This window comes from Mobula birostris, chromosome 13 (genome assembly GCF_030028105.1).
Source record: "Mobula birostris isolate sMobBir1 chromosome 13, sMobBir1.hap1, whole genome shotgun sequence".
NCBI lineage: Eukaryota > Metazoa > Chordata > Chondrichthyes > Myliobatiformes > Myliobatidae > Mobula > Mobula birostris.
In genome coordinates this window covers 31,388,349-31,404,993 of record NC_092382.1, presented here as the reverse complement: position 1 = coordinate 31,404,993, position 16,645 = coordinate 31,388,349, and the positions used below count along the sequence as shown (strand labels likewise).

The following is a 16,645-nucleotide window of genomic DNA, read 5'->3' as shown; positions in this document are numbered from 1 at the left end:
ATACAAAGCCAATGAAATGCAGTTAGCATCTGACCAGAAATGCAAAGAATAGTGTTATTTACAAAATAACTGAGAATAAAAAGTAAGTACTACAGCACACAAATATAAAAGTACTGAGACAGTACAATACGGGTGCAGTACTGCTTAGTGCTGTGATGTGAGGTTCAGCAGGGTCACAGCCTCAGGGAAGAAGCTCTTCCTGTGCTTGCTGGTGCGGGAGTGGAGGCTCCTGTAGTGCCTACCGGATGGGAGGAGAGTAAAAGTTCCATGGTTAGGGTGAGATGCATCCTTGATAATGTGTTTCGCCCTTCCCAGGCAATGTTTATGGTAGATGTTCTCAATGGTGGGCAATTGGGTGCCGATAATCCGCTGGGCAGTTTTCACCACACGGTGGAGCGCTTTGTGGTCCGAAATGGGACAATTGCCATACAACACTGAGATGCAGTTGGTGAGTATGCTCTCAATGGTACAGTGGTAAAAGTTTGTCATATCCTGGGACAGAGGAGAGCTTTATTGATGCTCCGCAGGAAGTAAAGGCGCTGTTGCGACTTTTTGATCAGGATGGAAGAGCTCAGGGACCAGGTGAGATCCTCGAAAATGTGGACACCAAGGAATTTGAAGCTTGATACACGCTCCACTACAGTTCCGTTGATGTAGATTGGGAGTGTGGCTCCTAGCATGCCTTAAGTCCACAATGATCTTGGTCTTCTGGGTGTTAAGGGCCAGATTGTCGTTGGTACACCACGCGGCCAGGTGCTGGACCTCGTCCCTGTAGGCCGTCTCATCATCCCCTCTGATTAGGCCAACCACCATGGTGTCATCTGCGAACTTGATTATGGAGTTAGAACCATGTACAGGAATGCAGTCATAGGTGAAAAGGGAGTACAGAAGAGGGCTCAGCACACAGCCTTGAAGCACGCCGGTGTTCAGGGTGAGAGTGGAGGAGGAGAGGTTATCTAACTGATTGGGGTCTGTTAGTCAGAAAGTCCAAGGTCCAATTGTAGATGGATGAGCTGATAGCAAGCTGGCCAAGTTTGGTGATCAGCTTGAAGGGGCTTACAGAATTGAATGCTGAACTAAAGTCAATGAACCTCATTCTGACGTAAGAGTTGGGGTTGTCCAGGTGGGTCAGGGCAGAGTGAAGTGCCGTGGAGATGGTGTCCTCTGTTGACATGTTGGTGCGATAGGCAGATTGATGGGGGTCCAGGATAGTGGGCAGACAGGATTTCAGATGTGATAGAACCAGTCTCTCAAAGCACTTTGCAATGATGGGGGTGAGTGCAACTGGGCGGAAATCATTCAGGCTCGTGGCAGTGGAATGCTTCGGCACTGGCACGATGGTGGTGATCTTGAAGCTTGTGGGGACAACACCCTGGGCCAGGGACAGATTAAAAATGTCCATGAAGTCCCCGGCCAACTGCCCTGCACAGACTCTGACCACACGGCCAGGTATTCCATCCGGACCAGCTGCCTTCCGTACATTCACCCTGCTCAGGGTGGCACAAACATCAGAGGTGGAAAGTGAGAGAGACAGTTCACCAGGTGGGAGATCCGCTTTGAGGGTGACCTCCTTGTTCCCTCGATCAAAGCGAGCGTAGAAGTAATTGAGCTCATCAGGGAGGGTAGCAGAGCTGGAAGGGGGCACAGTACTAGGAGGTTTGAAGTCTGTAATGACCTGTATGCTATGCCACATGGGCCGGGGGTCAGAGGAGTTGAAATGCTCCTCGATTCTCTGTTTGTAAATGTGTTTAGCCTGAGAGATTTCCCTCCTCAGGTTAGCCCTGGCTGAGCTGTAAGCCTCCCGGTCTCCAGACCTGAAGGCTGAATCTCTGGCTTTGAGCAGGAGGTGAACCTCTCTGTTCATCCATGGTTTCTGATTGGGGAAAACTTTGTTTTAGTGATGTCTCTCTATCTACACACTTGTTGATGTGCTCAAGGACAGAGTTGGTGTATAAATCAATGTTAATCTGAGAGTCTATGGTGGCATGGGCAGCAAACACGCTCCAGTCTGTGTGCTGGAATTGGTGCTGAAGAGCAGAGTCAGCCCCCTCCAGCCAGATCTTAATAGTCTTCATTGTGGGTTTCACACGTTTAATGACCGGGCTATACTTGGGAAGCAGAAACAATGAAAGATGGTCAGATTGTCCCAGGTGGGGGAGGGTAGTGAGTTTGTAAGCGTCAGCCACATTTGTGTAGATATGATCTAAGGTTTTATTCCATGTGGTGGTGCATAATACATTTTGGTAAAATCTTGGAAGCACGGTACGTAGGTTACAATGATTAAAGTCCCCAGCGACAGTCAAAGCTCCATCTGGATGCAATGTCTGCAGCTTGCTAATAGCAGCACTGAGGTCTTTCATGGCTACTTTAGCATTAGCATCCAGTGGAACATAAACTGCGACAGCAATGATGCATGTTTTGTGACAATGAGGGGAGGTTGTTTTCTTGACACCAGTCAGATGTTGTTCAGACACCAGATACAGTCAGCAATCAAATGGTTGAGCCTGGAGCCTTCTCCTCCCCACCCTCCCGCCACCTTCTTTATGGGGTCTCTGCCCCTACCCTCTTCAGTCCTGATGAAGGGTCATGGCCCGAAATGTTAACTGATCATTTCCACGGATGCTGCCCGACCTGCTGAGTACCTCCAGCGTGTTGTGAATGGTGCGATGAATGTGCTGAGCTGTGTATATCACAATGCAAGAAGCATCGCAGGAAAACCAGATGAGCTCAGGACAGGGAATTCTGATATTGTAGCCATTATTGGGACTTGGTTGCACCCAACAATCCGAGGGATTTAGAGGAACAAATTTGTAGAGAGATTGCAGACCATGCCAAGAAACAAAAGTTGATTCAGTAAGTGATTTTAACTTTCCATGTATTGACTGGGACTCCCATACTGTAAGAGGACTAGATGGGGTATAGTTTGTCAAATGTGCCCTTAATCAGTACATAAAATTTCTGATGTAGAAGTGTGCAATAGGCTGATGATCCAGGGCTGGTGACAGAAATTAGTGATCATAATGCCATGAGATTCAAAGTAAATATGGAAAAAAGGGAGGTCTGGACCATGGGTTGAGACTCTAAATTGGAGAAAGGTCAATTTTGATGGTATCAGAAAGGATCTGACAAGTGTGGTTTGGGACAGGCTGTTTTCTGGTAAAGGAGTACTCGGTACGTGGGAGGCCTTCAGAAGTGAAATTTTGAAGGTGTAGAGTTTGTATGTGCCTGCATAATAAAAGTTGAAAGTTAACTGGTGCAGGGTACCTTGGTTTTCAAGAGATATTGAGGCCCCGGATATTTTGTTCCTCTAAATGCCTCAGACTGTTGGGCACTACCAAGACTCACTAATGACTACAATATAATAATTCCACGCCCTGAGCTCATCGGACTTTTTTTTTTATTCGTCTTCTGTTGGTTTCTAAAAGCTTCCCAATCGTTTTCACTCTTTTGTTTACCCTCTCTTTGGCTTTTATGTTGGCTTTGGCTTCTCATTTCAACCACAGTTGTGTCCTCCTGCCTTTCCAATGTTTCCACATCTTTCGGATGTATCGATCACTGAGCTCCCAAATTGCTCCCAGAAACTCCAGCCATCGCTGCTCCGTTGTCACTCCCAACTTTTCCCTTCCAAACAAGTTTGGCCAGCTTCTGTGTCATAGAAACATGGAGAAGTTCAGTATAGAAACAGGCTATTTAGCCCATCTGGTCAATGCTGAAAAAACATTTAAGCTGTCTAATGCAAGGGTCCCCAACCTTTTTTGCACTGCGGACCGGTTTAATATTGACAATATTCTTGTGGAGCGGCCGACCCGGTGGGGTGGCGGTGGTGGGTAGGGTTGCCAACGGACAAGAGTAGCAGTCAAATACGTTGCGTTTACCCAGAGAAAGACAACAATGACCATGAAGCCTTGCGCGGGCACCAGTGCGCATGCGCGTCGTGACCTGCCGATTTTTCCTGCAAATCCTTTTTCGTGATTCTGTCGGAGTGTCAGGAGTGGGGGGGGGGGGCGGTGTTAATCATGACTGGAATATACGTAATAAATGGCTAATACACCCAATTTCATTTCTAAAAGGGTTTATCTAACGAATTTAATATTAAACACACAGCACATATTTTCCTCGCATGAATATAGTGATAAGTCAATTATCAGAGGAGCTTGAAGTAAGTGATGAATGAACTTCCAGTAGAAGTGGCAGAAGCAGGTTCGATATTATCATTTAAAGAAAAATTGGATAGCTATATGGACAGGAAAGGAATGGAGGGTTATGAGCTGAGTACACGTCGGCGGGACTAGGTGAGAGTAGCATTCGGCACGGACTAGTAGGGCAGAGATGGCCTGTTTCCGTGCTGTAATTGTTATATGGTTATATAAGTAAGTCAATAGCATCATGACATTTTAAGTAACATTTGGATTTTAAACACACAGCACATATTTTCCCCGTATGAATATATAAGATCATTGGAACACACCAATATCGCTGAATCAGTGGGAGCCCTGGGCTTGTTTCCCTCCAACAACACGGTCCTATCGAGGGATGATGGGAGACAGCGATACTCGAAGTGAGTTCCTGTCCAGTCTATTCCGCAATTTAGTTTTCGTTGCATTCATTGGAGAAAACTCCGCTTCGCAGAGATATGTTGGAAATGGAAGCAACGTTTTCAGTGCTTTCGTGGCTATCTCAGGATATTTAGCCTTGACTTTGATCCAGAATGCCGACAGAGATGTTATTTCAAACATACTTCTCAGCCCGCCGTCATTTGCAAGCTCGAGGAGTTGATCTCCTTCCCGCGCTGACACAGATGACGCGCGGGTCATGACCTCACATGTGTAATGGCTGATCAGTGGCCGTGACGGGGAATGAGAAAAGGTGCAGCTGACTCATATCACCAAATCATATTGTTTCCTTGTAGCCCGGGAGCACATGCTTTGCGACCCGGTGGTTGGGGACCGCTGGTCTAATGCAACTACCTGCACCGAGACCATCGCCCTCCATACCCCTATCATCCAGGCTCCCATCCAAACTTCTTTGAAATGGTGAAACCGAGTTCATATTCACCACTTGTGCTGACATCTCAATCCACACTCTCACGACCACTGCAGGAAAGAGCTTTTCCAAATATTCCCATTAAATTTTCACCTTCCCCACTTAACCATGACCTCTGGCCATCCCACGCAACCTCAGTGGAAAAAGCTGCTCGCATTTACCCTATCTATACCCTCATAATTTTGTATATTTCTAACAAATCCTCAAAGCAATGTATAATTTCCTTGTTTATGTTTAGAGCCTTTTTTAGATGTATAAGATGATGAGGGGCATTAATCGTGTGGAGAGCCAGAGGTTTTTTTCCCAGGGCTGAAATGGCTAACACGAGGGGGCATAGTTTTAAGGAGCTTGGAAATAGATACTGAGGGGATGTCAGGGGTAAGTTTTTCACACAGAGTGGTGGGTGCATGGAATGCACTGCCGGCTATTTGTGTGTGAGTGTTTCAGTTACTGTGGGGCCAGGAACCTATGCAGCTCAGTGGGAACAGGGAATAATACCAATGGAGAGAGTCAAACTGAGCCAGGTCACAGATTGGAGATGGCAGAAATGCCCCATTCTTATAAAAAAAGGAAGAGCATCAGAGAATTTGATGGTCATTCCAGATACCAGCACTGTGCCCAGTTAGAAGGTGATTTCTCTCTCCAACTTGGGTTGAACCTCACTGTAACGGTGTGATGCCAGATCACACCTTGGCAACTCAAGTGATCTCATCTGAAATGTTGTCCTTCACTCATTGATTGATTTTGTAAATCTTTTTACAGATTAAAAATGACAAGGAATTTGTCTACGGGAATCTCGAACACAACACGCCAGTTTTGCCAACGCCAGTTTTGCTGTCTTTGTCCAGATATTTAAGAAGTGGAGCAATGATTCACTCGATCATCCTTCCTGCTCAGACTGTGGGGAGAGATTCATTTGATCATCTGACCGACTGACGTGCCTGTCATCTTACACAGGGGAGAGGCCATTCACCTGCTCAGACAGTGGGAATGGATTCACTCCATCATCTCAACTGAAGGTACATCAGCAAGTTTACACTGAGACAAGCCCATTCACCTGTTCTATGTGTGAGACGGGATTCAGTCGGTCATCCCACCTGTGGATACACCAGTCTGTTCACACTGAGCAGAGGCTGGTCATCTGCTGAATTTGTGGGGAAGGATTCACGCGGTTATCTGACCTAATGGCTCACCAGCGAGTTCACACCAGGGAGCGGCCGTTCACCTGCTCAGACTGCGGGAAGGGATTCACTCAGTCATCTAACCTGAAGGTACATCAGAGAGTTCACACTGGGGAGAGGCCATTCACCTGCTCGGACTGTGGGAAGGGATTCGCTCGATCATCCCAACTGAAGGTACATCAGCGAATTCACACTGGGGAGAGGCCATTCACCTGCTCGGACTGTGGGAAGGGATTCACACAGTTAGCTAACCTACAAGCACATCAGCGAGTTCACACTGGGGAGAGGCCGTTCACCTGCTCAGACTGTGGGAAGGGATTTGCTCGATCATCTGATCTACAGATACATCAGCGAGTTCACACTGGGGAGAGGCCGTTCACCTGCTCAGACTGTGGGAAGGGATTCACTTCGTCATCTCAACTGAAGGAACATCAGAGAGTTCACACTGGGGAGAGGCCGTTCACCTGCTCAGACTGTGGGAACGGATTCACTTCGTCATCTCAACTGACGGTGCATCAGAGACTTCACACGGGGGAGAGACCGTTCACCTGCTCAGACTGTGGGAAGGGATTCACTCGATCACCTGATCTGCAGATACATCAGCGAGTTCACACTGGGGAGAGGCCATTCACCTGCTCAGTCTGTAGGAAGGGATTTACTCAGTCATCTCATCTGCAGATACATCAGCGAGTTCACACAGGGCAGAGGCCGTTCACCTGCTCAGACTGTGGGAAGGGATTCACACAGTCAGCTCACCTACAAGAACACCAGTCAGTTCACACTGGGGAGTGGCCATTCACCTGCTCAGTCTGTGGGAAGGGATTCACTTCCTCATCTAAACTGAAGGTACATCAGCGAGTTCACACTGGGGAGAGGCCATTCACCTGCTCAGTCTGTGGGAAGGGATTCAATTTATCATCTCATCTGAAGGTACATCAGCGAGTTCACACTGGAGAGAGGCCGTTCACCTGCACAGACTGTGGGAAGGGATTCACTCAGTCATCTGACCTACTGAAACACCAGCGATTTCACACTGGGGAGAGGCCGTTCACCTGCTCAGTCTGTGGGAAGGGATTCACTCGATCATCTGATCTACAGAGACACCAGCAAGTTCACACTGGGGAGAGGCCGTTCACCTGCTCAGACTGTGGGAAGGGATTCACTCAGTCATCCCAATTGAAGGTGCATCGGAGAGTTCACACTGGGGAGAGGCCGTTCACCTGCTCAGACTGTGGGAAGGGATTCACTCAGGCATCTCACCTACGGAGACACCAGTCAGTTCACACTGCATAGCGGCCATTCGCCTGCTCAGTCTGTGGGAAGGGATTCACTCGATCACCTGATCTGCAGATACATCAGTGAGTTCACACTGGAGAGAGGCCATTCACCTGCTCAGTCTGTGGGAAGGGATTCACACGGTTAGCTAGCCTACAAGCACACCAGTCAGTTCACACTGGGGAGAGGCCGTTCACCTGCTCAGTCTGAGAAGGAAGTCACTCAGTTGTCCAACCTGCAGAGACACCCGCAAGTTCATATAACCATATAACAATTACAGCACGGAAATAGGCCATCTTGGCCCTTCTAGTCCATGCTGAACGCTTACTCTCACTTAGTCACATCTACCTGCCTCTACCCTCCGTTCCTTTCCTGTCCATATACCGATCGAATTTTTTTTAAATGACAAAATCGAACCCGCCTCTACCACTTCTACTGGAAGCTCGTTCCACACAGCTACCACTCTCCGAGTAAAGAAGTTCCCCCTCGTGTTACCCCTGAACTTTTGCCCCTTAACTCTCAACTAATGTCCAGTTGTTTGAATCTCCCCTACTCCCAAAGGAAAAAGCCTATCCACGTCAAGTCTATCTATCCCCTTCATAATTTTAAATACCTCTATCAAGTCCCCCCTCAACCTTCTACGCTCCAAAGAATAAAGATCTAACTTGTTCAACCTTTCTCTGTAACTCAGGTGCTGAAACCCAGGTAACATTCTAGTAAATCTCCTCTGTATTCTCTCTATTTTGTTGACATCTTTCCTGTAACTCAGTGACCAGAGCTGTACACAATACTCCAAATTTGGCCTTACCAATGCCTTGTACAATTTTAACATTACATCCCAACTCCTATACTCAATGCTCTGATTTATAAAGGTCAGCAAACCAAAAGCTTTCTTCACCACCCTATCCACATGAGATTCCACCTTCAGAGAACTAAGCACCATCATTCCTAAACATGAGGAATTCTGCAGATGCTGGAAATTCAAGCAACACACATCAAAGTTGCTGGTGAACGCAGCAGGCCAGGCAGCATCTCTAGGAAGAAGTACAGTCGACGTTTCATGGGTATGGTGAATTTCTACCACTGTTTCCTCCCCTCAGCAGCCCGAATCATGCGCCCCCTGTTCACCCTGATGTCGGGTAAGGGCAAGGACATTACCTGGGATAAAGAGGCCGCAGCCGCTTTTGTTAAAACCAAAGAACCCTTAGCAAACGCCGCGATGCTAGTGCACCCCAGAACGGACGTTCCTACTGCCCTCACGGTGGACGCATCCAACACAGCAGTTGGTGGAGTGCTGGAACAACTCATCGAGAGTCGCTGGCAACCCCTGGCATTCTTCAGCAAACACCTACGACCACCCGAACTCAAATACAGTGCTTTCAACCGGGAGCTATTGACACTATACCTGGCAATCCGGCATTTCAGATATTTCTTAGAAGGTAGGCCCTTCACTGCGTTCACAGGCCACAAACCGCTTACCTTTGCGTTTACTAAGGTGTCCGACCCCTGGTCTTCCCACCAGCAGCAACATCTGTCCTACATCTCCGAATATACGACGGACATCCGGCATGTCCGGGAAAGGACAACATCGTGGCGGACGCACTATCCAGACCTACCATACAGGCCCTGTCCCAGGGGGTGGACTATGCAGCGCTGGCAGAGGCACAGCAGGCAGACGCTGAGATCCCCAGTTACAGGACTGCAGTCTCCGGTTTACAGCTCCAAGACCTCCCCGTAGGCCCAGGTGAGAGGACCCTACTGTGTTACGTAGCTACCGGCCAACCCCGCCCCATCGTCCCAGCAGCCTGGCGCCGGCAGGTTTCCGAATCCATTCACAACTTAGCGCATCCCTCCATCAGGACAACCGTCCGGCTGGTCGCCAACAGGTTCGTGTGGCATGGACTGCGTAAACAGGTCAGTGAATGGGCCAAAATGTGCATGCAGTGCCAAACGGCCAAGGTGCAGCGGCACACCAAGGCTCCGCTGCAGCGGTTCGAACCCACCCGCTGGAGGTTCCACCACATTCATGTGGATATCGTGGGGCCCCTGCCAGTATCACGAGGAGCGCGGTACCTCCTAATTATGATAGACTGGTTCACGAGATGGCCAGAGGCAGTCCCGCTCACCGACACCACCTCCGAATCCTGCGCCCGAGCACTGATCGCAACCTGGGTAGCCCGCTTCGGGGTACCTGCCCACATTACCTCCGACAGGGGAGCCCAGTTCACCTCCAGCCTGTGGTCGGCTATGGCCAGCCTTTTAGGATCGCAGCTACACCACACAAATACCTTCCACCATCACCTGAAGTCGGCTCTCATGGCCGTCTTGGAGGGGCCTAACTGGGTGGACGAACTTCCCTGGGTCCTGCTCAGAATTCGCTCGGCGCCCAAGGAGGATCTGCACACCTCGTCGGCCAAGTTGGTGTACGGCGCACCCCTGGTCGTCCCAGGAGAGTTCATACCAGCCCCAAGGGGGCAAGAGGAAGAACCCACAGCAGTCCTGGTCTGACTACGGGAGCGTCTCAGTAACCTGGCCCCCATCCCCACTTCACAGCACGGACAGAGCCCGACCTGCGTACCCAAAGACCTGCAGAACTGTAAGTTTCTTTTTGTACGACGGGGCGGACACCGGGCACCGCTACAGCGGCCCTACGAGGGGCCTTTTAAGGTGATCAGGAACAACGGGTCCACGTTCGTGCTGGACATTGGGGGGAGAGAGGAGGTTTTCACGGTGGACCGACTCAAACCGGCCCATGTGGACTTGGCGCAGCTGGTCCAGGCTCAGGCACCGCGGCGCAGGGGCAGACCTCCCAAACAGAGGCCGATCCAGACTGTGGACATTGGGGGAGGTATCGCCGGTTCTGGGGGCGGGGGGTGGTTACGTGGTGACCCACTTTCTAGCACACATGAACCGGCGCGCGCTGGCAGAGAGGCCGGCCCCAAAAAGGGCGCCAGGCCATCTTCAGCAGCAGGGGGGAAATCCCGTGCGCGTTAAGGGTCTGTGATTGTGCATTCCCCACAGCAGTCCCACCCAGGGAGGGCGGGAACAGGAAGGCTTTAAAGCAGGCCGCGAAGTTTGAATAAATCTCTTTTATCACAACTCTAACTCACCGACTACGTGTGGTTATTTTTAGCGCTGTGTGTAGCACACAGCTACAATATAATATTTTCAAGTCTGCGAGCCAATACTTTGGATAAAATTTTAGAATCGAAATTGAGTAAAGAGATTGGTCTATACAAAGAACATACAGTAAGATTCTTATTCTTTTTGAGAATGAGCGAAATGGAAGCTTCGTAAGAAGACTGCGGTAGTCTTCCTGCCTTAAAGGAATCTGTAAGGGTAGAACAAAAGTGTGGTATAAGCAAGGAGGAAAAAGCCTTATAAAACTCTCCAGAGAATCCAGCGGATCCTGGGGATTTCCCAGAATGCAATTCTCAAATAGCCTGAGCACTTTCCTCCTGGGAAATAGGTTGATCCAATTGCCTACAATGATCTAATGAAAGATTTGGGATATTTAATTGATCTAAAAATTATTCATTGCAATATTATCATTAACAGAGTCAGAACTATACAATTTAGAATAAAATTCCCTAAAAGTGTCATTAATTTCAAGGTGGTCAGTTGTCATGTCCCCATTAATTTTATGTATTTCTTTAATTTGCCGATTGGCTGAAAATGGCTTCAATTGATTAGCCAGTAGCTTACCAGTTTTATCTCCGTGAATATAAAGTTGACTGAGAGAAGACGGTGGCGTGACGAAGCGCACAGCGGCCACTCCAGCGATGAATATTGTTATTTGTCAAGTAGGATGCTGTGCACAATACTGATTTGATGGAGACGGATGTGAGAAGCACGGAGGAACATCTGGTGTAACTTCTGAAATGCCTGTTTCGCTGCCGCTGCTACTGTGCGATCCAGAATCTCCGGAGGGGAAGGCCCTGAATCCTTGGCTTTGCCTGTTGCTTGGCGGCCGGGACCAGGGTCAAAGCACTCAGCAGAGATGGTGCTGGATGTCGGAGGGCTGGTCGGAGGCTCGACATTTTCGGATGGACTCAGAGTCGGCTGTGGTCGGGTGCTTCCAGGGTGCTGCATCGGCAAGTTTGCGGCGCTGGAAGTTCATGGCAGGGAGAGTTTCTTCCTTCTACCGTCTGTGTGAAATGATGGGGCTATCGGGACTTTGAGACTTTTTTTTTAACCGTGCCCATGGTCTGCTCTTTATCAAATACAGTATTGTTTTGCAGGGTTGTAACTATGTTATAATTATGTGGTTTTTGTCAGTTTTAGTCTTGGTCTGTCTTGTGTTTCCGTAATATACTGGAGGAACATTGTATCATTTCTTAATGCATGCATTACTAAATGACAAACGAGGACTGAGTGTCCTCATAATCTAATCTTATCTTTTAAAAGTTGGCTTTCAATTGGATACATTAAAAGATCATATTTAGTTTTAGTTTCAGTACGTCTCTTATATGTTTCAGGATCAGGAACTGAAGCATATTTATGGTCCAGTTGCTTTAACTGATTGGCTAATTCATTTCTTTCTTTGTTAGCTTTTTTAATGATGTTTGTGATATAAGAAATAATTTGACCCCAGATGTATGCTTTAAAAGTATCCCATATGATAAGGCTAGACGTCTTTTCCAACATATTTTCTTCAACAATAAAGAGTAATTTGATTCTCCATAAATGTTTAAAAAATCTTCATCGGATAACAGAGTTAAATTAAATTGCCAAAATCTACTCATGGGGATAGGACCAGGAAGCTTTAAAAAATAGAATTACAGGAGAGTGGTCAGAGATAGCAATCTCTTTATATTCAACCGATTGAACTAACAGAATCATTTGACTACCAATAAAAAAAGTCAATCCCAGTATAAGTATGATGGACATGAGAGAAAAAAAATACTCCCTGTCCGTCGGATGAAGAAATCGCCAAGCATCAACTCTACCACATATAGTTAGAAACGATTGGATAAACAAAGCTGATTTATTAAGTGTGGCTGGTTTAATAGATGAGCGATCTAATACTGGATCTAACCAGCAGTTAAAATTTCCTCCCATCACAAGGGAGTACGTACACAAATCTGGCAAAAATGAAAATAGACTTTCAAAAAATCATAGATCATCTACATTGGGGGCATAAACATTAGCAAAAACAATCAATTTACTGTCTGAACTCCGATACAATAACAAATCGACCATTAGGGTCCGAAACAACTTTATGCTGAATAAAGGAAATTGTATTGCCTACAAAAATCGAAACTCCACATGATTTTGCATTAAACGAAGAGTGGAATTGCATATCCTTCCACCGAGTAAAAAAAAACGTAAGCTATCACAGCTGCGTATGTGTGTTTCTTGTAAAAAAAAAAGGTGCTTTTAATTTTTGAATATAAGCAAACACTTTGTTCCTTTTGGTGGGGTGATTCAGCCCTTTCACATTCAAATTAAATAGGTTACTATTTCAAACCATTTTAAATACTAATCAACATGTAACTAAAAATATCTGGCCATGACTTATTAAAACTAGAAAGCAAACCATAAAGTAAGATATTCAAACAAACAATCATATATATTTTCTCTTTTTCAATCTTTATTAGTATCATAATAATAAACATACCACAGTATTGATACAAAATTATTGGGAATACAGCATTGTAATTTTCATAGTTAAATATAAGCCCAGTTGACACATGAGTATTAAATCTCCCTATCATACATGATATAGATGAACAATATAAAACAAAGAAATCTATATAAAAAAATCATGAAAAAGAAAAAAAAACAAAAATATATCCCGGAAAAAAACTAACATAAACAATGTTAATCAACTAAACTAAAAAAAGGCATGGGCTGTTTTGTAACATCGTTAAAAAAAGGGAACCATTAGTGTTGTTGACTCCGTTCCTCTCACCATGTATTACAAAGAAATAAAATAAGTTTGGAAAAGGTCAAGTTACATCATATGAAAATGTTTAATAAATGGCCTCCAAGTCTTCTTCGAATTTAATAGAGGGATCATAAACAACACTTCTAATTTTTTTTTTCAAATTTAAACACAACATAGTTTGAGAAAATCAATGAAATGTGGTGGGAGGATTAATCTCTTTCCAATTCAGCAAAATGGATCTTCTAGCCATTAATGTAAGAAATGCAATCATCCGACGAGCTGAAGGGGTTAAATGACTTGATTCTATCATTGGTAACCCAAAAATGGCAGTAATAGAGTGAGGTTGTAGGTCAATATTCTAAACAGTTGAGATAATATCAAAAATATATTTCCAATATTTTTTTCAACGAAGGACATGACCAAAACATTTGAGTTAGAGAAGCTATCTCAGAGTGACATCTATCACAGATAGAATTTATATGAGAATAATAACGAGATAATTTATCCCTAGACGTATGAGCCCTATCTACTACTTTAAACTGTATCAACGCATGTTTCGCACATATAGATGAATTAACTAATTGAAGATGTTTTTCCCATTTTTCAATTGGTACAATAATCTTAAGTTCCCTTTCCCAATCACTCTGATTTTTATTAGACATATTTTCATAATTATATCATAAATAATTGCTATTACACCATTCTGAAGAGGCTTTAAATCTAATTTTGTTTTTCCAAAATATCCATTGAATATACAAACGTTTGTAAATTCGGGAAGGTAGGAAAAACAGTATTTTAGAAAAATTTCTAACTTGTAAATATCTAAAAAAGTGAGATCTAGGCAAATTATATTTATTAGTTGTTCAAAAGACGTGAAACAATTATCTGAAAATAAATCACAAAATCATACTCTACTTTTAATTTTCCAAGCCAAATATTCTTAATCTATAGTAGTGGGTTGAAAAAAGAAATTAGATACAATAGGACTTGCTAAAGTAAATTGATTCAACCCAAAAAGAATTCCAAATTGAAACCATATATGTCAAGTATATTTAACTATTGGGTTATCCATTTGTTTATACAATTTAGAAAGAGTAAAGGGAAGCGAAGACCCTAAAATAGAACCCAATGAAAACCCTTGTAAAGAATTACATTCAAGACTCACCCAACGTGGACTTGAAGTTGCGTCCAACTCTCATAACCAAAAATTTAAATATCAAATGTTAATTGCCCAATAGTAAAATCTAAAATTCAGCAAAGCTAAACCTCACCTCCTTTTTAGATTTCTGTAAATGTCCTTTGCCTAACCTAGGATTTTTGTTCTGCCATATATATGAGGAGATTTTGGAATCAACATTATCAAAAAATAATTTTGGAATGAAAATTGGCACCACTTGAAATACATATAAAAACTTAGGCAAAATAATCATCTTGATAACATTGATCTGACCGATCAATGATAAAGACATTGGTGACCATTTAGTAAACAAAAGTTTAATCTGATCGATTAAAGGTAGAAAAATTAGCTTTAAATAAATCTTTACGCTTTTTCGTAATTTTAACCCCTAAATATATAAAAGAGTCAGTAACCAATTTAAATGGTAAACATCCATCAATAGAAACCTGCATATTTAAGGGAAATAGTTCATTCTTATTAAGCTTAAATTTGTAACCAGAAAAATTACTAAACTGAGCCAACAAGAATAAAGTAACAGGAATAGATTTTCCAGGATTAGAGATACATAATAACAAATCATCTGCATATAATGATAACTCCTGCATTTCATTTCCATGGGTAATACCAAAAATGTTAGGTGAGTCTGGGATGGCAATTGCTAAAGGTTCAAGGGCAATATCAAATAATAATGAACATCCCTGCCTAGTACCCCGAGATAAACAAAAAAAGGAAGATCTTTGATTGTTACTACAAACAGAAGCTACAGGGGAATGATATATCAATTTAATCCAAGATATAAATATCGGACTAAAATTACATTTCTCAAACACAGTAACTAAATATGGCCATTCAACTCTGTCGAAAGCCTTCTCAGCAGCTAATGAAATAATACATTCCAGAGTGTTAAATGAAGGAGTATAAGCAATATTCATTAACCTCCTAATATTAAGAAAATGAATAATGATTTTGAATAAATCCTGTTTGGTCCACAGAGATAATTTGAGGTAGTACCTTTTCTAACCTAGTCACTAATATTTTAGAAAAAAAATTGGAGTCTACATTCAAAAGCGATATCGGTCTGTATGATGCACAATCAGTAGGATCTTTATTCTTTTTAAGAATTAAAGAAATAGAAGCTTCATAAAATGATTGTGGTAATTTACCTAATCTGATTGCTTCTTTAAATATTCTAGATGACCAAGGAGAGAGAATAGAGGAAAAAAAACTTTAAAAATTCCACTGTAAAACCATCAGGACCAGGTATTTTGCCAGAATTCATTGTTATTTCTTCATCTGTCATCGGAGTTTCTAATGTTGAACATTCTTTGTGTGATAATTTTGGAAAGTTCAATTTCCTTAAAATATCATGCATAGTGTTAGAGTCATGAGGAAAATCAGAATTGTATAAAGAAATATAAAATTCTTCAAAAGTTTTGTTTATCTCGTCATGATCAACTGTCAAAGTGTCATCATGTTTACGAATCTGGATAATTTGACATTTAACTGAAGTAGTTTTCAATTGATTAGCTAATAATTTACCCAATTTATCACTATGAATATAGAACTTATTTCTAGTTTTCATTAATTGATTTTCAATTGAGGATGTTAATAATAAGTTATGTTCCATTTGAAGTTCGACTCTCTGTTTGTAGAGCTCCTTACTAGGAGCAATAGAATATTTCTTATCAATTTCTTTAATTTTATCAACCAACAAAAATGTTTCATTCTTAATATGTTTGTTTAAACCAACAGAAAAAGAAATAATCTGTCCGCAGATATAAGCTTTAAAAGCATCCCAAACTGTGCCTTTGGAAATTTCTTCCGTAATGTTAGTTGGAAAAAAAGAAATCAATCTGTTCCTTCATAAATTTAACAAAGTACAGGTCTTGAAGCAAATTGGAATTAAATCACCATTGCCTATTAGTACAAGTGGTATCCATTAACTTGATAGAAAGTTTCACTGGAGCATGATCTGAAATGGCGATAATGTCATATTTGCAGTCGATTACAGATGGAATTAGACGAGTCAATAAAAAAGTAATCAATTTGAGAATAAGAATGATAAACATGTGAGAAGAA

At 43.5% G+C, this 16,645-nt stretch overlaps 1 protein-coding gene across 1 annotated transcript; it reads left to right on the top strand.

The window, feature by feature from the left end:
• The first annotated feature begins 5,872 nt into the window (after nt 1-5,872).
• Nucleotides 5,873-15,826, top strand: LOC140208689 (uncharacterized). The gene is made up of 2 exons (XM_072277549.1): nt 5,873-10,095; nt 15,760-15,826. The coding sequence occupies exon 1, from the start codon at nt 6,228-6,230 to the stop codon at nt 7,515-7,517; it is 1,290 nt and encodes a 429-aa protein (XP_072133650.1). The 5' UTR covers nt 5,873-6,227; the 3' UTR covers nt 7,518-10,095; nt 15,760-15,826.
• Nucleotides 15,827-16,645: the final 819 nt, after the last annotated feature.